Here is a 21,908-nt window from a genome sequence, read left to right on the forward strand (position 1 = left end):
AAAGCCAAGTACAGTATAAGGCTGATTTTGTTGCCTATATTTTTTTGCTTTAAATGTGTTGATGTTGCATTTTTCAGATATGACACATATATTTGATGAAATGTATCTTGAACAAGCAGAGAAATGCTGGAAAAGTGCCTGAATATCTATGGTAAACAGACACACATATACAAACATGGGTATCTTATTCTCCACATGCTATCTTTTGAATCTTCCATAAAATTATTCCTGCTAATAGCAAACCCAGCCAGGATTGCTGCCAATAAGGATCACCAGGATTGCTGCCAATACAGAACAAGTGAGAAACAAGATAAAAGTGTCAGCATGCTCAGTGGAAAGGAATACTAAAAAGTGCCCTCCAATCTACAATTTTTTATGTCAGGCGTCATCTAACATTGGCATAATTCATTTACTGAAATGACTTTTAGTAACAACCAGGGTGACCAAGATGATCAAAAATCTGGAAACCAAGCTTTATGAAGAATGACTTAGGGAGCTGGATATGTTTAGCTTGGAGAAGAGAGGTTTGAGAAATGACATGGTAGCTGTCTTTGACTATTGATGGGATATCATGTACAAAATGGAGCCAGCTTGTTTTCTGTAGCTCCAGAGACTAAGACACAAACTAATGCGTTCAAATTACAAGAAAAGAAATTCCACCCAAACATTGGGAAGAATGTCTTCATTCTAAGAGCTGTTTGACATTGGAATAGATTGCTTCGAAGTGGTGGGCTCTCCTTATTTGAAGCTCTTTAAACAAAGGTTGGGTGGGCATTTTTCAATAGTACTTTAGTTGTGCATGACAGGGGGCCATGGAAATGCATGTTTTGAAGGGCTTTCCCAGTTTGCTGCTAAATTTTGGCATAAAAGTAGTGGGTTGGGGCTTGGTTTAGACTCTGTGTGTGATGCCCAGAAACATGCTGAGAGCTACACAGGAGGGACCATACAGTACTATGCAACATAAAACATTCAGTAAATAAATTCTTTAATTTAATCACTGTAACATCTCCTTCAGAGAGCAGGGTCAGAAAGGTTGGGAAAGCTCTCTATCTGAAAACCACATGAAGCAGCCCAGCAGCTGAGATTCTCAACAAAGGGCACTCTTTCAGGCACCAGTGGCCCACATCTGATGGAGGGAAGATGCTTCATCTTGCCAGTGTGAATCAGGTGAGCTCCTCAAGTCGGACCACAATGGGTGACTCTGGGTACCTTCAAAAAATTAGCTTTCACCAACACTAATAGAAGGGTCTTGCATATAATACAACAGGCTTCATTCTAATACTTCTCTGACTTGGGGCAAATGGAGTGCTATCAGAAAACATTCCAACCAATGGAAGAGTACAACAGGGATGCTTCTAGGCTCCTTCCCCTCTTTTGTTTAAAAAGTTCTCCATCATCAACACTGTAAAAGAACTGTATGGCTTGGAATATTTTCCAGTTTCAGTACTAGGTGTAAAGCTTAAAGTTCTTTTACACGCTTATGATATAGCTATGGTGTCCACTACACAAATTAGATGTAGAGGCTATGGAATACATTCACTATGTTCTGTAGAGAGCAGCGTACTGAAATTGAGGATATCTTCCACTATTTACTGACCTGCCCAGTGTATAAATCCCCTCAAAAAATTTCTTCCCTGCATCCTCTGCCCTTTGACAAACAGATCCTCCATGGAACAGCTATGTAGACGGTTAGGAAGCAGCAATATTTTTATTACTATGCAGGTTGCAAAATTTACTTTGGCTGCTAGAAAATGAAAAGCCAAGCACTCAAAACAAAACAAAATTAAATTACTAGGATAAACAGAACAGTCTCTTCCCTTTTAAAGCTTTAATACTTGTGTGTTTATATACAGGGCTTAGTGTACCAAAAGAGAAAGCTTTATTATAAAACTATCTTCTAGTTGTTTAGTTCTGCTAGGTATAGCTGTTGACGGATAAATATAAATGACATACAGTACTAAGTTAATTTTGTATTTTGCATTTTAAAATGTATTTTGTTTTTAGTACATTTATTGCTATGTACTAAATTGTCATGACCCATGGCCACAAACAAAAAAGTTACTATTACATTTACAATATTGGACACTTTGGGCAAGACAGCCATATAGAGGTGGCTTGACGCCGCCCCTTTGAGCACCGGAAAAAAGGCACCCTTTCTATCGGTGCCATGGCTTTTTGATGTTCCTGCGGTGTGCAGCATCTAAAAGCCACGCTGCTGGATTGCCAAAATGGCTGGGTGGCTTCAGGTGGCTTTCTGCTGGCTTGTGGGCATGTATCATGCATGCAGAAAGCTGACTTTTTTTGCTGGTCTGTTCCAGAACTTTGTCTTTTTGGGGGAGAAAGGTAACATACATCTGTTAATACTTTAAAAGCAGAACAGCAAACAAAGCCCAGGAGCCACTACTTGTCTAAGACTGCATCCGCACTACAGAAGTAATGCAGGTTGACACCATTTTAACTACCATGGCTCAATGCTATGGAATTCTGGGAAACTGAGTTTGTTGTGGCACTAGAGCTCTCTGACAGGGAAGGATAAATGTCTCACAAAACTACAATTCACAGAATTCCATAGCATTGAGCCATGGCAGTTAAAGTGGTGTCAAGTCAACCTAGATTATTTCTGCAATGTAGGTGCAGTTTAAGTAAACAATAAGATCAGCAGGACTTGTAATGCTGCTGGGGCTCTTTCACACTACACAACTGTAATTTCACTTTTAACTGCCAAAGCAACATCCTATAGAATCCTTGGACTTGCAGTTTGAGGATGAGTATTTGTCATTCTCAGGCAGAGATCTCTACAGCCTCATCCAACTACAAACCCCAAGATTCCACTGAAGGAAGCCAGGGCAGTTCAAGTAGAACACAGTGCTAAAATTCTGTAGTGTGAAAGGGTCCCAAGAAAGAGGGACAGATTGGCTTCCACTTTGTTCTATACACTGAGCAGGCTCTGAAGAGTATCATTTCTGCTTCCATGGAAATAATATGTAAATTCTGTTAGGCGGCACTACCAACACATATTGGCTGGAATTCTATTGTTCAGTCCCAACTAGCGTAATCCCTTTCACTCAACTGCTAAATAGTGAATCAACATGTTGCTGTTCCTTGTGGCGGTGGCGGCTGCTGCTGCTGAATATCTTCAAGTCAATTTTGACTTGTGGCAACCATAAGGCAACACTATCATGGGTTTTTATTTTGTTTTGTTTTGTTTTGCAAGATTAGTTCAGTGGGGGTTTGTCTTTGCCCTCATCTGAGGCTGGGATAATTCAAAGACAGGGCTGTGTTAATTTGGAACATCAGTGTGCAAAGGGATCTTGGAGCACCTTTGAGATTAAATGAAAGAAAGAAGCATCTGAGGAAGTAGGCTCAAGTGTATGAAAGATCATGCCATCAGCTTCTTTCTTTCAGTTAGTCTTAAAGGTGCTACAAGATCCCTTTGCATACAGCAACTGGAAGACTGCGCCTTGCCCAAGGTCACCCAGTGGGCTTCATAGCTGAGTGGAGGTTTGAACCTTGGTCTCCTGGGACCCTAGTATAACACTCAAAATCACAACACCATGATGGCTCTGAATCAACTTGTAGGTAAAGCCAACTGATTCTATAGATCTCTTCTAGTTGGACTAACAATAGGATTTAGGCCAATGTATGCATTTTTTCCACTATCTTCTTCTGTTCTAAAAAATTCTCCCAGGTGTCCTCCACAAAGAGAGGAGCCCCATTGGGGGCTGAGATCATGACTCTCTAGTCAGTCCCTCACTGACTTCTCTGGAGTCTTTCTCAAATCAAAATCCAAGTTGTGCAGAATATGCATGGCTTCTTTGGAAGTCTAACAGCACCTCAGGAAGCTAAGCGTGGCATTTTAACCTGTACATATTTTGTGTCCTCAGCATCTGTCTCATTTTGTTTAATGGGCAGATCTATAAAATCACAAGAAGGCAGTAAAAACAAATTAGTGCTAAAGGAAGGATCACTCTTTCGAGAGGTTATTTATTTGAGTATTTAATTTGAAGAATCCTCCAAACAACATGGCAGTAGTTATGCTTTCTGTCATATTTAGGGAACCATAGTACAAAAAGGAACCACCATACTGTTGTGGTTTGAGTATTGGACTAAGACTCTGAAAACCAAAGTTCAAGTCAAACTCTTTCAGTTCCTGAGAAATGCAAAGGAATCCCTCCTCTGAACAAGGAGAGTTTTGCCAAGAAAACCACATGATGGGTTTGACTTAGAGTCATGATAAGTCAGAAACAACTTCAAGGCACACAACGAGGTTCAAGTCACATCTCCAAAATCTGACAAGAAAGCAACAAAATGGTGCTATTTCCACAAATATCCATTTACTGATGGATGGGGCAGAGGACAATAAAGACTGACTTTGAACTCAGCACTGGTTCAGTCTCCTCTTCTCAAAGAAATCATGTAGAACTCCAGTTTTTTATCTTTGTCTTGAAATTCAGCTACATCAATGCAGAATTTGTCTGTGGGGGAAAAAGATTGCTCTCCACTGGTCTAGCCTGCACTGAAAGCACCACAGAATTGCTGAGTTCAAAGTCAGCATGCGACTCCCAGCAAGACAAGCATTCAGTCTGTTATTGACTTCTACCATTTACCCCTACAAGAAAGATGGCAAATAATATTTCTCACTAACTTAGAGCACAGAATAGCTAAAAAAACACCTACAGCTTCACAATCTGTACATTATCTCAAGCATCCAGTGTAATTTCTAAAGCTTATTGGCACTTGAAAGCAGAGATGAACCTTTTCCAGCCTGGGAAGCCATATTCCAACCTGTAAAGCCATGGGTGGGTCTAAGGTCACAGGACAAAAGCAGAGTGGACAAGGCCAGATGTAATTCTTATCAACTTTGCACATTTTTTCAACCAAGCAAACAAAGAACAATTCAATTCTATGCACATCTAACCAGTGCAACAGCTTCCTAGATTGAAAAGCACAGCTTGGGGCCATGCAACAGCTTCATGGGCTAGAAACCAAAGCTCAGCTCCACAAAACAGCATTGCAGGTTGCAAACCAGACCTCAGTGGCATGCAACATTTTTTTGGGCTTTTTACATAGTCTCTTCTAGATAACACTAGAAGAAACTTGCAGGTTATATAGAGAATATCCACAATCTGTATCTAATCCCCAGACCAGAAGTTCTCCATCCCTGTCCCAAAGTCTTCGCCACCCTTCAAAACCTCTGATATTACCCATTCTTGCTGTCCACTGAGATTCACTAGATTGTGGTGGTTAGAGCATTAGACTAAGATGAAGGAGACTAAAATTTAAATTCCACTTACCCACTAATATCAGATGGTCAACTCATTATTCTCAGTATTACTATCCCTAGGACTGCTGTGAATATAGAATATTGGGGGAGAACCATGTGTTGGTACCTTAGCTCCTTGGAAGAAAGCTGAGATCCGTATGCCATAAGCAAATAAACAGTGTCACCCATGTAGCGTCACTGCTCTCCTTCTGTCTTCCTCCAAATCCATCTTTTCCATGAAAATTTTGGCTCAGTGCTTTAGTGTTCCCTTCTAGAGAAATTAAGCCCAGTATGTATGGCTCTTGCCAAATTCTTCCCTTTGCTTCTGTCTTTCTTGGCCTTCTCTCTCTCCAACTGTTGTTGTGTGCCTTCAAGTTGTTTCTAAGACAAGCCTGTCATAGGGTTTTCTTGCCAAGATTTGTTCAGAGTGGGTTTTACCAATGCCTCTCTCTGAGGCAGAGAAAGTGTGACTTGCCTAAGGTCATCCAGTTGGTTTCGATGGCCAAGCGGGGATTCAAAGCCTGGTCCTCAGAATCATTGTCTAATGCTCAACCACAACGCCATGCTGGCTCTACATACACTGTCAAAATTCAGACTGTAAGCTCCTCTAAATAGCAGTATGCCTTTTATATACAAATGATCATGTACACAAATGGCATCTCCCCGTAAACATATCGAAATGGTAAAACAGTTGCGCTTCCTGGTAGCTGATTTTTTTTAAAAAGCAAAGACTGTCATCAACATATCCCACCATTTGTATGTGTTGCTTCAATATAATTAACTTTCGAATCTCAACACCTACCCATGAGTCCAAAGGTATCGAGATTCTCCAGACATCACAAGCAAACTGCGTTGAGGGAGCATAACTGCTGCTGCACATCCATCAGGATGCTTAAAATCCATAACAATCTGCAAAAAGCAGTAAAATTATCCATTATTTCTTGCAAGTAATTATATGCATTTTTCAGGCTGAGTAATTTAGCATTTGGATCCTATGTATTCTTGTACGTGAATTTGTGTGGCACTCAAATGCTTAGATGTTTGTCAAGGGGTTCAAATTTGTGGAGTATAAAGCTATCAGTACTTCCAATCATAATGCCATATGTGGTACTTCCACATCAAAGGCAATATGTTGCTCAATACTAACTAAAGGGAAATATGGGAAGGGGGCTATGGCAATCAAGTCCTGCTACTGGAATCCTACATGACAAGGTTCTTCTTATGTTCACCTTGAATACCACTGGGTAGGGATGCAGAAATCAATAATGTAGCTTGTCAAGGCTCTCAGTTTCCACCTTTCAGGTTTGTACCACACTGAGAGGTGTCTCACCCCGCCTTCCCCCCACGGCAATGCACACATATTTTCTTACCTATTTTTCAAAAATTGCATATTTTTGTGCATACAGTAGGTCCTTGGTATCCACTGGGATTTGGATCTAGGACCCCCCATGAATATAAAAAACTGTGTCTGTTCAAGTCCCATTATATACAATTGTGTAGTAAAATGTACCTTATAAAAATGGCAAAATCAAGGTTTGCTTTGGGGGGGGAGGTAGAATATTTTCAAGTGATGGATGGTGAAATCTATGGATGCAGAATTAGTGGATAAGGAGGGCTGGCTGTATTTGATAATGTGCACGTATTCTCCAATTAATTAAAGTGTTGTTGTTGTGGAATCGAACCCTGGTCTCCAGAGTCTAATGCTCAAACCTCATAGAATCATAGAATAATAGAGTTGGAAGAGACCGCAAGGGCCATCCAGTCCAACCTCCTGTCATGCAGGAATCCAAATCAAATCATCTTCGACAGATGGCCATCTAGCCTCTGTTTAAAGACCTCCAAGGAAGGAGACTCCACTACACTCCGAGTTTGTTCCACTGGCGGACAGCCCTAACTGTCAGGAAGTTCTTCCTAATGTTGAGGTGGAATCTCTTTTCTTGTAGCTTGCATCCATTGCTCCGGGTCCTAGTCTTTGGAGCAAGTGAAAACAAGTCAGCTCCCTCCTCAGTATGGCATCCCTTCAAGTATTTAAACAGGGCTATCATATCACCTCTTAACCTTCTCTTCTCCAGGCTAAACATCCCCAGCTCCTTAAGTCGTTCCTCATAGGACATGGTTTCTAGACCTTTCACCATTTTACTTGCCCTCCTTTGGACACGTTCCAGTTTTTCAACATCCTTTTTGAATTGTGGTGCCCAGAACTGGACACAATATTCCAAGTGGGGCCTGACCAAAGCAGAATAGTGTGGCACTATTACTTCCCTTGATCTAGATACGATACTCTTACTGATGCAGCCTAAAATTACATTGGCCTTTTTAGCTGCTGCATCACACTGTTCACTCATGTTCAGCTTGTGGTCTACTTGGACTCCCAGATCCCTTTCACACATAGTCTCGTTCAGCCATGTGTCTCCCATCCTATATCTGTGCATTTTATTTTTCCGCCCTAAGTGCAGTACCTTGCATTTCTCCCTGTTGAAGTTCATTTTGTTAACTGTGGCCCAACTTTCTAGTTTATTCAGGTCATCTTGAATGCTGATTCTGTGCTCTGGAGTGTTAGCTATTCCTCCTAATTTGGTGTCATCTGCAAATTTGATAAGAATGCTTCCAATTCTGTTATCCAAGTCGTTGATAAAGATGTTGAATAGCACTGGGCCCAGGACAGAGCCCTGTGGGACCCCACTGGTCACTTCTCTCCAGGATGAAAAGGAGCCATTGTTGAGCACCCTTTGCGTTCAGTCAGTCAACCAATTACAAATCCATGTAACAGTTGCCTTGTCTGTCCCACATTTTATAAGCTTGTTAACAAGAATGTCATGGGAAACTTTGTCAAAAGCCTTACTGAAATCAAGATATACTATATCCACAGCATTCCCTTCATTTACCAAGCTGGTAATTTTATCAAAGAAAGAGATTAGATTTGTCTGGCATGACTTCTTTCTCTGAAACCCGTGTTGACTTTTTTATTTATTTTTATTTATTTATTTATATCTCGCTCTTCTCCCAGGACTGGGACTCAGAGCGGCTTCACAGCAATTAATGAACAAATAAACAAACAAAAAGTACAATTAAAATATTTTTAAAATAAATAAATGACATGAATTAAAAATAATGTTGTCTTCCTGTTGTTGCTAACCTGCCTCTCTCCCCCTCAAGATGGTGGTCGGAAGGAGGGCTCTTTTTCTTTCAGGTGAGGCCTGAATCACTTTTTGTGATTATGTCATTGCCTTCTAGATGTTCACAGACTCTCTTTTTAATGATCTGCTCCAGAATCTTTCCTGGTATCGATGTCAGACTAACTGGACGATAATTGTTTGGATCCTCTTTTTTCCCCCTTTTGAAGATGGGGACAACGTTTGCCCTCCTCCAGTCTGCTGGGTCTTCTCCTGTTCTCCAGAAGTTCTCAAAGATCATTGCCAATGGCTCCGATATTACTCCTGCCAGTTCTTTTAATACCCTTGGATGTAGTTCATCTAGTCCTGGAGATTTATATTTGTTTAGATTAACAAGGTATTCCTGTACTATCTCCTTACTTATTCTGTACTGAAATCCCCCCATTCTGTTCTCTGCTCCACTATCCTCAGGTTGAGCACCCTTTGCCTTTTCTGAGAAGACTATGCTATGCTATACTATGCTATGCTATACTATGCTGTCTCTCAGCTAAACTATACTTATGCATATGTTCTCAAAAGTGCACATTTTGCAACAGATTTTTCTATCTGTGGACATTTTCAAAACTTTTGCTTCCCTTGGATGAATTGCAAAGGAGGCTTGCAAATTGTGTTTGTCTCTGTATCTGTTTCCAAGTGGGCAAATCTCAACACTAGGAGATAGGAATAATAATAATAATAATAATAATAAATTTTATTTCTACCCCGCCTTTCCAAAAAAATGATCAAGGTGGCTTACAAAAGTTAAAAACAGTTACAATACAATCCAAAAACACAAAGAAAATCTATCTATTTCATTTTGTTCTGCACTCAGTGTTTTTTCAACTTCAAGTTGTTTCTGTCCTATCATGAACTTTGTAAATTGGTGAATGAAAATCAAATTCTCCCTCGTTTGCACTGACCAAATTCAGTAGGTACATGTATTCATCACACTGAGAAGTATATCTTGCACCTGTCTGCCATATCAGTTTTAAAGATAAAGAGCCTCACAGAAAAAGAGATGGCAAACCTAATTCAGCACTAACATGGCTGAAATGCACAAGGACTAAAACATATTTAATTTTTATTTTTATTTGTTGATTGGATTTATATCCTGCCTTTCTCCCAAAATGGGATTCGAGGTGGCTAAACGTATCATTGTTGTTGCATGTGTTGAAATCATTTCTGACTTATGGTGATCCTAAGAAGAACCTATCATCAATTTTCTTAGCAAGATTTGTTCAGAGGAGGCTTGCCATTGCCGTCCCAAAGCTGAGAATATGATTTGCCCAAGGTGGGTTTCATGGTCGAGCAAGGAATCGAACCCTGGTCTCCCAGAATCCTAGTGTAACATTCAAACCACTATGCCACATTGTCTCTCGTGACTTTTGAAAACCTTAAAATACATTAACCATTAACCTTAACACAGACTAAGATAGCTTTCTCCCACATTAAAAATATTTATATCTCATGTTATTTCTATCCTAGACATGAAGAAATGTGAGAATGCTTGTAAGTTGTGATAAAAATCAAACTGAAATAATTTCCTACCCTCCCCTATTCTTTAAAGAGTCCAGGCAACATAATAGCATAGCATTGCCCCCTTCTGTTTTTTCTCTGAAGTGGTAACACAACTTTAACCACTTTTGGATTCTTGGATGATAGTTCTCACTAATACCATCCATTCCTTTTGGGGAAAACAAAAATCAGAAGGAAGCTTGAAAGGGGCAGTATAGATGTCAGTATTATAAATATTATACATGAGATTGCCCAACTGGAGTCTGAAGTAAAACCAGGCTACCAGACATCAAGGGTATCTTAAAGATAATGGAAATCCAGATATACATGTGTTGCAGAAGCATGGGATATAATAACACAAATTGTTGCAACGCTGCAAGTGAAATGTAAGAATGGGTCTCTCTCTCTCTCTCTCTCTCTCTCTCTCTCTCTCTGTGTGTGTGTGTGTGTGTGTGTGTGTGTTCTGACTTGTGGCAACCCTAAAGCCAACCTGTCATGGGGTTTTCTTGGCAGGATTTGTTCAGAGGTTTGCTGAGAGCATGTTACTTGCTCAAGGTCACCCAGTGAGTTTTATAGCTGAGCTGGGAATTAAACCTTGATCTCCATAATCCACTGTTCAAATCACTAAACCATGCTGGCACAGTCTCTCTCCTTTTGGACTATGCCTTTCAGAATCCCTCACCTAACTGGCTAAGGGGATGCCTAGCATTTAGTCCAAAAAATAATTTTTCCACATTCTGGATGCTACAGTAACCTCCTCTTCTTGTATGAGACACAAGCTTGTTAAGGGAGTCAAAACACGCCATCTGACACATAATAGTTCTGGCTTCTAAAGTCTCACCTCAGCTTCTCACCATATTGTATTTGCCACTTGAGGCAAATGCCTCACCTAACCAAATGGCAGGGCCAGTCCTGACTTTTCCTGCTCTTACTTCCCCTAGGCATGAATCCAACTGAGAAGTGGAGATTCAGAAAATCTATCTGAGAACCAACGTTCACCACACACTACTGTGTCCAAACACTGTAAAATATTTGTTTTCCCCTCCTCTGACAGTATCATAAAGGGAAGTAATTTCTATCATGCTGTCTATCTCACTAATCATCACTGTCATCAAATCATGCCGTGACTTTGAAGAACTGTCCACTACCAACACTTATGGGTGAAGGCCAATAACACTGTTATGCCTCTCTTATGGTCTTTATTCTAGCAGGTCATGCCAAGTTGCTACTTCTTTGTCTCACTTCCTCCCCTGCCCACCAACACAAAAGGAAAGAAAGAAGCACATTAAGTCTTCTGATCTTCCTTTTTAATGCACTAAAGAGCAGCAATCAATAACGCTACTTCTGCCACTGCCAAATCAATCTGTCTCATGACAGCTTTCCTCCACTGGAACTATTTCCAATTACTATTTTCCTTCTTACCCATTTTCTTTATTCTCAGAGGTGGCAAAGTCAATAAAGATCAAATTTCCAGCTTGGCCATACTACATCAGTGGGGATTGCAGTCAATGTTAAATAAGTAAAAGTGTAGGGTGGCAGGCTGGGCAGGCTGGATGCTTTGATTTCATGCAATCCTTTACGGTCTTTCTTTAACTGTTAGGGGAAGGGGAGAAATCACACATCTTCACACTCATCTCCTTCCCTTGAAGCGTGAGAGAGAGATGTGTGAAGCTAATAATACCCTTCTATAAAGTAAACATGACGCTGGAGCCAACACTCATGACGAGGGATTATGTGATGGAACTTTCAAAGAAGCCTAGACAACAAAGCAGGCACCCGCATTTAAACACTGCTCCCATTGCATAAGACACAAGCCAAATAATGTAAAAGAAGGGTGAAGGGGGGATTATAAAAAAACAAAGATAGAAGAAAAGGGCATTTCTTCTAGATAGGAAAGTTCTTCATGGTTGTTTGCTGGGAGGTGAAGTTACCATGATTCAGGTGAATGATTGTCAAAATGCAATATAATGTGATTCATTGTTTAACAGTGTCAATGGTTTCTGTAACAGAATGGCATGAAGGATATAATGTTGATTTTTTTTAAAGGTACAAAAATCTTCCAAAGTGAAGCTTTTAATTGATCAAATTCCAAAAGTGCAGGTGTATACAGACATAAAACGCATCAGAGGCATTATCAGACAGAATTCAAAAGCTAACAAACTACAATAACAGAGATTGTACAAAGGCAAGATATAATTAATCTATTTGACTATCAACTCTTCAAGCACTGGAAAAAACTGTAACTCTACATCAAGGCTGGGTTATTGTGGTCCTGCAGATGGATTTGGTGTACCACTACCACCAACCCTAGCCAACATAGCCAGTGGTGAGGGATGATGAGTTATAGGCCAAAACCGGAGGGCCACAGTTGCCCATACCTGATTATATACATCTGTATATTTCCGTCACTTATACACATAGTCTTTGTTTTTTAAAAAAATAAAAAGCACTGGTCAGTAAAGGAGAAAATGTTTGGCAGCAATTTTTAAAAAAAATTAAATATTTTTATTTTGAAGATAACTTAGAATCATAGAATCGGAAGAGACCACAATGTCCATCCAGTCCAACCTCCTATCATGCAGGAACTCACAATCAAAGCACCCCTGACTTTTCACGTCTTATCAGAAGAAATTTGTGAATGTTCATTACATCCCTAGAAGTATGTTCAATTCAGAGCTTGGAAAAATTACTTTAAAAAAATACATCTTCCCCAGTTAGCATGGTTATTGGTCATGGTGGATAGGGATTCTGGGAGATATACTATACTATTTTTTTTAAAAAAAAAGCTTTCAGAATCAGTTATCATCCCAGGTAATCAGTTATCATCCCAGTTACCATACACCAGGTAATACACCAATATCCAAATTACTCAACAGGCTGCCAATTAGTTTCCCAGAAAAGTACAAAGTGTTGGCTGTTGCCTTTAAAACCCTACATGGTGTGGGTCCAGTTATCTAATGAAATCACCTCCTTCCATATAATCCGCCCTGTATTCTCATCCTCTGGGGGGACATTTACTCCAGTTTGCCTGGACTAGGTTGATAACTGTCATCCAGTGGACATTTTCTTCAGCCACCTCTAAACTTTGGAATGACCTGCCAGAAGAGATCTGACAGCTAAATATAATGTCTGAATGTAAAACAGTATTTAAAGACTAGTCTCTTCTGGCAGGCCTATCTAGATGATTTTTAAATTATGAATGTTAAATTATGAACTTTAAAGTAAAGTCTGATTGCTTTAATATGAATTCGTCTCATATGTTCTTTTAATCTGATATCATATGTTTTTAACTGATGTTATGTGTTGTGTTTTAATCATTTGCTGTTGCTCAATCCATACAGAGAGGTGGGTAAGAAAATAATAATAATAATAATAATAATAATAATAATAATAATCTGTGATACGAAATCTTTGTCTTTTCCAGGCATAATTCCATTGCTTCTCATTGGATTAGAGAGGATCTAATTGAGAAGGATTCTCCAAATGCAGAACTGAGAAACATCACTTATTTTTCAATGTATGACCTGCCATTTTATTACTTGTAGGAAATATCCACAATTCTTCAGGTGATAAACTGCCTCTGCTTCTCTTCTCTGGCTATTTGCTTATTTGGAATTACAATCTATGCCTGCCATAAGCTCCAAAGTATTTGTGACTGCATGCCTGCTGTCAAGAATTTTCGACTTCTGAGGTGGCGAGTTTAATGGTTTTCGTTGCTTCTTGATCTTTCATGCTGACTGGTGTAAGCAAAAACTTAATTCCTCCAGGAAAAGTAATGCAGGGCTCAGGTACCTTTTGTGATTACAAAGCCAGTGATTTAGTCAGGCTTCCCACATTGCCTGTTTTATTAAAACACACCAACTACCCAAGCTCAGCATTTTTAAAAACACTCCCACACTTTGCTCATTCATTCCCTCCCTATGAACAAGAAATATTTACTGCTGCTTAGCCTTTGTTTTGATTATGTCTTTTGGAGGCTCTAGCAATACTGGAACATATCTTGAACTCAATAATTTCAGCTCTGATATGAGCAAACACAGTGGACCTCTGACTTGACCTGATCCTGCAAACATATCAAAACATAGCAACTGCTTCTTGGATCAGAAAGCCAGCTATATCTTGAGGGCATAACATTTATGTCCTCCTCCTGTGGTTTTCTAATATTCAGTAGCAATGTACAGAAAGGGTCTATTTGGCTACAACTGTGCAAAGGCACTTGTAAGCTTCATCTTCCATGGATTCATCAAAACCAGAAGTGGGGAACTTCTGGTCTGGGGGCCAAATCTGATATTCCCCTGATGGCCATGACTCAGTTTACATAACTATGGACTTCCTGCTTTTCTAAGGATTTTTTCTCATAATAAAAAGTTGAAATATTTATCCTAAGGCTAAGTATAAGTAACAGTTATTAGCGGCAAAGGTTCTATGTTGAAATATGCTAACATTTTTTGATCCTACATGTTTGCCTTCCCCCCCCCCCACCAAATGGGGTCCCCAAGATCTTCTATAAACTGAATTTATTCTTCAAGTCAAAAGACATTACCCACCACTGAGGAATACTAAACCATCCTGCTGCAACTGACTGATCTTCATTTCTTATTATCCAACATGGCTACATCTGAAGGGCTACATCTGAACTACATCTATACAAAGCCGCTATGTTGACTTACAGGAGAGAAAAGTCTGATTAAACTCATTGGGGCTTACTTCTGAATTTATTGGTGCTGTTATGTGACTTCAAGTCAACTCCGATCATAGGATTTTATTGGCAAGATTTATGCAGAGAACATTTACCGCTGTCTTCTTTTCAAGCTGAAAGTGCAACTTGCCCAAAGTCAGTCGGTGGATTTCCATAGCCAAGAGGAGATTCAAATCCTGGACTCCCAGAGTTCTAGTTCAATACTCAAAGCATTATACCACCCTGGCTCCCATGCCTACTACTGAATAGACATATATAAGTGACATGTACTGGCTAACCTCTGTTCAGAAAAATAAGCTCCAGCAGTTCAGAAACCATCATTCAGAAAACTAAAGTTGTTCAAAGCATAACGATATTGTCAAAACTGGGGCAATTTCAGTTACAAAGTATACTAAAAGTACATAACAATTCAAATGTATACCACGCATTCCTGTTCCCAAGACAACCCCTCCTTTCTTCTCTGTACCAAGCATTCCCAGCAAATTGACTTGGACAGTTCAAAGGGCATTCTTCCTTCCCTCACATGTGCTTCTTACCCAGCTTTAGGAAAGACAAACCATCTGTCCAGCATCACCACTAGTATAGCATAACCCATCATCCAATAATATACAGCATATATGAGACATATGACTAATAAGAATAGCAGTACCTAATATCCTGAAAATAATATTGCAATATTAATCTTAACTCATAGAGAAGATGATCCAAGCCTTGACCAGACCAATCACCCTGCTCTAAACCATCTCAGGCCTAGAAAAGAAAAAAAAGGTAGGCATTTTATTTCTCTCCTGTCCCATCTCATGTAATCATTGTGTATACTGGTCTGTTCAGAATTTCCTGTCTTCCTGACAAGAATATATATCAGGAGAACACATCACCAGACTCCTGTAGCTGACAAAAACTAATGAACAATCTCACAGCCCCCTGCTGATGTACTGGAGACTAATTTCACCAAATACTGAAAAATAATGCAGTTCTGCACAACTAGCAGAAGGAAAACAAGGACTCACATTCAACTTTATTCAGTATGCTTTTCCTCTGCAGAATCTCAAAGGGGAGTGGGGTGAGGGGATACAGCATGAAATCCTAACTGCAAAAAGTGACAAAAGAAAAGGAACAAATAACAACCAAACACTATACTAAAACAACAATCAGCCATAAAACACGACTTAAAGAGTGCTATCTCCACGATTAGTACAACGTTTTACCATCCTTGCAGCATTAACCCAGCCAGACATCCTCTCCCAGCCCGTGTGAGCTAAGAAATAGTTTAGCAATTGAGCCATTCTTTACACAGAGGTTGTCCCAAATTCAACAGCCTTCATATTCAGGTATGACACAAAAGTACTCCTGCCCAGTGGTGTTGTAGTGTCTGCACACATAGTTCAACTCTTAAGTCTTTTATGTAGCAAGGATGATGGCACTGTCTGCCATCCCCCTCAAGTTTCCCCATTCCCTCTGAGTTTAGCTACACTTCTCAGACAAGCAACAGTTGGGGAAGACCCCCCCCCCCCCCCAGCAATATATTTCTGTGTTCTATCATTGCAGTATTGCACAAAAGCATGACTTGGAATGAACAAACAGGACACATTAGCAATAGAAGAACACCTGCTCCTGCAAGAGATTAAGACTGCTAGAACTTATTTGTTGATAAGGACCAACATAGCTGCCAGCATTTTTGGATTCTCCTTAAGGCCATGGGTGTTATAAAAGAGTGCCTTCACTTCAAAATATACCACTGTATATACCTCCTATCTGAACCCATGGAAATTTTGGACTCTCCTCCAGACTGCATGACCAAAGTCAAGGGTGGATTGTTAGAGTCCAACAACATTTTAGAGGACCAGAGGTTTCTCACTCCAATACAGATCATGCAAAGCTGGATATCTTTGAATAAGACAGCTTTGTCTTTGGGAGATTTATGTATAAGAATCCCAGAAGGCATTCAGTTCAACTTCCTCCCAAGTAACTGTATACAGTCGGCCTGCTCCTTACACAGGGGATCCGTTCCTGGACACACACACGCATAAGGGGAATTGAGTGTATGCTCAAATCCCATTAAGTATAATGAGGCACGCTCCTGCGGCACACGTGCCCCATTGTTTCTATTGGGGCTTGACTTCAGCATAAGCTCAAATCCGTGGAAGGCAAGCATGCAGATAGGGCGGGCCAACTGTACAAGCTTACAGAATTGGCTCTCTGTTGAAGCAGGGGAGATCCACATCTTTTTAAAATATAATATAGATTAAAATACATTACTCATTAGCTCTCTCAGGAAAGCTTCTCATGGTGCAGAGTCCTAGCCAGCATAGCCAACGGTCAAGGATTTGACAAGATGAAATATCACAACATGTAGAACCTCCTTGGACAAGACTGAGAACCACTGGCTAATATAGGCGGGATACAGACCGCCCACAAAGGGCAGGCTCCCGCCACCCTGGTTTGCTCCGTGAGGGAGCTGCAGCAGACAAACCACGCAGCTCCATCGCAGAACAAAAAGAACCCACAAAAAGCGGGTTCTTCTTGTGGCACCTTTGTGATGCCGCAAGGCGCCAATGACACACTTGCACCATCACAAAGGCGCCGGGATGTGCAAATGCTACGCGTCCATTGCGTGAAAGTGGCGGCGCCCGTGTATACAGGGCACCACCATTCTGATGCCCCCATCACGTGCTAGGGGTGAGGCCAGCATGGACACTACGTCTTCGGCCAACCCCTAGCACATGACGGGGCGGCGCAAAGGCCCATTTAAATCGGGCCTAATATTAGTTTATACTTTCAGAGGGGAAACCACACCCAAAGATATAACGGCTATACTCCTTCCTTACTTTCCTTCTTTTCTTTCTTTTCTGATGACAGCCAGAAGAAAGGAAGATACATTTCCAAACAAGAATTTCCAGGGCGCTATGTGTGGTGAGGTAAATCTGCACTAACAAGAGTCCTTGAAATTCATGCTTGGGAATATTACAGAAGAATATATACTTTATAGAATCAAGGCCTAAAATGTACTTGTACGTTTCAAGAAAAGGCATTCTTTAACAAGAGGACTCTTTATAAAGAACAAAAATGGGAATGAAGCTCAACACTTTGATGACCATCATCATAGAGTTTTCATTGGAAATTAAGGCAGACAAATATTATCAATTTCTTTTGAAATGTATTATTTAAAAGCTCATTTGTGGAAATTGTTCTATCTCTACATGCAAACTTCTACACTCTGTTTTACTGCAAGTGGTGTGTTAATGAAAAGTGTTCAGCTTCATTCATTCTATTTATGCACTAATTTGAAAGGCAAAATAATAGAAATAAATATTATCTGAAACATGCCCAGTTTTAAGACAGAGTTTGGAGCCATCTCAGGCAGCAGATGCTGGTAGAGAAGGGCTTCTGATCATTCCTCACTGATAGAAAATTGTGTGTTCCAGGGATTATGTTATCATGCCCTGTTTCCAGAACATGTACATGGATTCTGACTCAGAGACAGAAGCAGTGGACACACAGAAACCTGCTGAGGAACCAGAGAAGGAAGAAGTTCCAGAACCACGCATCTCAGAGACAGACCAGAGTGCAATACCAGTTCTGGCAGAGAGTTCTACCTATTCAGATACAGAAGACAACTTACCCCTATCTACTTTTGCCAAATGGAGACAACAAAAGGAGGGCTTGAGGAGGTCTCAGAGGATTTATAGGATGCAGCAATTAATTAAGCAGCTGCTGCTTTGAGCTGCTGATCTACAAATTCTCAGCCCTGCCCTTCAGGAGTTGTCAGAGATTATCTGATCTACCTGGATCCCCATTGTGTCCCTGAGCTCCGTGCTTGACCTGGACTGTGTTTGTTGACTCTGGGTACTGTTTACCTGACTTGGATATTGATGAGCTCTATTGCCAGACTGAAACCTTATGAATCAACTTTGTTTTGGACTTAAGGCTTTCATTTTACTGAGAAAACTAAGTGCTGAACTATAAGCTGCTCTGCGACTTTGCTTGCTTGTTCTCTATCAGCTGCATAGCAATCAGCCTTTAGCTGGTTGCTTGGGCTGTGTTTAGGACAGATTATCACCTCTGTTGATGTGAGATCTAACTGCCATTTTGTATGTGCAATAAGGAGTGTGGTGCCATCTTGCCTCAGATGTCTTGGGACGGTATTGTTAGGACCCTATCCAGAGCAGAAATTTGTCCTTGGACAAGGAGGGACCTTGCTGCCTTCCAGACTCGTCAAATCAGCAGAGGGAAAACTGTTAGTCTGGAAAATCAGTTTGCAAAGTGAGCTTGCAGCATCTTTTCTTTTAAAAAGAATTTAAAAACATATTTATTTCGGCTAGCTTACCCACCTTAGATAATTATTCTTTTTCTCTGCCCCTTTGTTTATGACCTCGGACTATTGTAATTTGACCTTCCCATCTCCTGCCCCTGATATATGTAATTGTACTGATTTCTATTCCTTTGTAGGGATGTTTTTAACTTTGTACTGTGATGTTTTTAATCTTTTGTAAGCCGCCTTGATCATATTTATGGAAAGGCGGGATATAAATAAAAATTATTATTATTATTATTATTATTATTATTATTATCTTTGAGATTAACACAGCAGCCAAACTCAGAACTAAAGCTAGAAGCAATCATATCATGAGCCTCATAAAGATATTTCTAGAGCCTGAATGAGCCTGAGATGCATACCCCAACAGGCTACAACACTGGCAATAAGAGAATACAGAGAAAAGGAGAGGAGTGCTAGGCTACCCAAGCCAAAGACTGACCCCTCTAGGCCTTTCACTTCTCAAGGACTTAACTTAGGCTCAAAGGGGTTATCTAGATCCCAAGGCATCAAAAACTCATAGACTTAAAATGATGCAGTCTTTCTTCTTGACTTTACTTCGCAAATGAAGATTCAGGAAGGACTCATCTGTGCTTTCTACAAGTGCATTGATGACGTTGGATGTATCCTTCGAGCCTGTGCAATGGGTTTTTCTGGTGGAGCGCAGTGTGCACAGAACTGGCCTCACCCTTTAAACCAGAGGTTCAACTGCTGAGGCCTTGACAAGCATGGACAGTGGCAGGGAGGCCTTTGGGTCGTAGGTTTGATTAGAGTTTCCTTCTCTTAGATCAGTGATGGAGAACCTTTTACAGACCGAGTGCCCAAACTGCAATCCGGACCCCACTTATTTATTGCAAAGTGCCACATCCCTCTGGCTTTCTAGTAAGAAACTCTGGCAAACTCTGTGCTAGGGCTAAAGCATGTGTGCCCACAGACAGGGCTCTGAGTGCCACCTCTGGCATGTGTGCCATAGGTTCGCCATCACTTTCTTAGATGGTTGACCTTACAGGGTTAGATGAGCACCATCTGCCCAGGTTTGGGATTAGAGTTTTCCTTCTCCTAGGATGGTTGCCATAAGGCTAGAGAGCCCATCCTATCCTTTGGCACTCTTGGTCAGACTCTTCGGTTGTGACCTGTCTGGCATGGGAGGCCCTACCGGTGGCTATTATACCGCCAGCATAGCTCACAACATCATTAGGGTACTCAAGCCTCTCCCCCTCTCCAGTCAGAGCATAGCTGGAGGGGAATAGGAGGCCGGAAGATGACAGTTAAGGAGGGAGGAGCCTCTTCCTTCAGGCTATCCCTGGTGGAGCTGGGGCTATCTGATCACTCCCTCTCAGGCCGGAAGATGACAGTTAAGGAGGGAGGAGCCTCTTCCTTCAGGCTATCCCTGGTGGAGCTGGGTCTGCCTGATCACTCCCTCTCAGGCCGGAAGATGACAGTAAGGAGGGAGAGGCCTCTTCCTTCAGGCTAGCCCTGGTGGAGCTGGGTCTGCCTGATCACTCCCTCTCAGGCTGGAAGATGACAGTTAAGGAGGGAGGAGCCTCTTCAGGCTAGGCCTGGTGGAGCTGGGTCTCCCTGATCACTCCCTCTCAGGCCGGAAGATGACAGTTAAGGAGGGAGAAGCCTCTTCCTTCAGGCTAGCTTGTAATTATAGTATTCCAACCTGCCCCCAGAAATGATTATCAAAAATATATACATCAATTTTAAAAGATTTTACATTTAAAATTACATTAAAATATTAGCTTTGTTAATCTGTTCTATCATAAAAACAAAAAACAGGAAAGGAGGCTGGTTTATTTTAAGGAATTCACATGTACACAACTGGTGGCTTGCTAGTTGTACAGTCAATAGGCATATCATTCTAAATCTTCTTTCTGGACTTAAAGGATGCTGTTGTATATAAAACTGTATTATGGCACAGTAATAGACATAAAACTCCACAGCTATAGTTTCTGCCTTGAGATATTATCCAAGTCAATTTTATCTCCTAAAGAGACAATGTCACTAAATTGTAGAAATTGTCAATTTAAGCTTGTTTCACTTCACAGAAGACCAATTGTGCCTCCTTCTGGTTTTACCTACCACGATTACATCTGTGAGCAGAAAATTTTGCAATGAAATTTGCCACAGCCTTAAAATAGACCCTTACAACAAAAGGAGAATGACGTCACCAGCCAGATGAAATTAAGCCTTCTTTATTGAACCCCTGAACAGAGAGGTATTACCAAAATGCAAAAGCTACTTTGTAATAGTCCACAGTTCAAGCTTGGTTGCTGGTAATTTCTCGTAAGCGTCAGTAGGTTCATTTTATGCTACATGTATCGATCTTCCCAAAATAGCTGGGAAAGTTTTTTTAAAAAATTGGACAAGGCTCATACAGAAATTATCCCTAACCTTCTTTTAAAAAAACCAATGCACTTACAGCAGCAGATCACAAAATGTATAAGTAGGATGCCAATTTAGTTGAATTGTTAGAGTTATTGAAAGAAAGAAGAAACAATAATGCTGACATAATTGTCTATCAGATATCAGAATCCTTTATTATTTAAACTAAGAATACAGCATTGAGAAAAGGCTAAGGCTAAAATGGGTTTGAAGTGTCAACAAAAATTAAACAAAGGGCAAGAGAAGAGGAATAGCAAAAGGTTCAACTGCTCAGTTATGGAAGCAAAGCCACTGACAGATAACTTTATAAGCTGCCAATCATTTCATTTCTTCAGGGATAAAATAGCGTCCTAAAATATCTCTCTGTCAGACAGACACCTAGGATGAAGGGAAGGAGAATTCATATGAGGTTGCTAGGCAAATTCTAATATTCACTTCAACTATAGAAACCACCATGGTTGCCTAGAAACCAACAGCCACATTTTCCTACCTCACAATAGGCCTCCATTAAACAGAACCTAGAGCCCTTGTAATCAGCAGCAAAAGATTGACCAGCGAAAAGAAGATGAGGTGCAT

General features: G+C 40.6%; 1 protein-coding gene across 3 annotated transcripts in view; it reads right to left on the reverse strand.

Annotated features, from left to right (window-relative positions):
* ALKBH8 (alkB homolog 8, tRNA methyltransferase) overlaps positions 1 to 21,908 on the reverse strand; it is an 87,847-nt gene that overhangs the window by 40,804 nt on the left and 25,135 nt on the right. For all 3 annotated transcript variants that reach the window (XM_042460378.1, XM_042460376.1, XM_042460377.1), the window contains exon 7: positions 6,066 to 6,172. In XM_042460378.1, the coding sequence (XP_042316312.1) occupies positions 6,066 to 6,172 (107 nt within the window). The remainder of the gene's footprint in view (positions 1 to 6,065; positions 6,173 to 21,908) is intronic.

The sequence above is a fragment of the Sceloporus undulatus genome, chromosome 3 (genome assembly GCF_019175285.1).
Source record: "Sceloporus undulatus isolate JIND9_A2432 ecotype Alabama chromosome 3, SceUnd_v1.1, whole genome shotgun sequence".
Lineage (NCBI taxonomy): Eukaryota > Metazoa > Chordata > Lepidosauria > Squamata > Phrynosomatidae > Sceloporus > Sceloporus undulatus.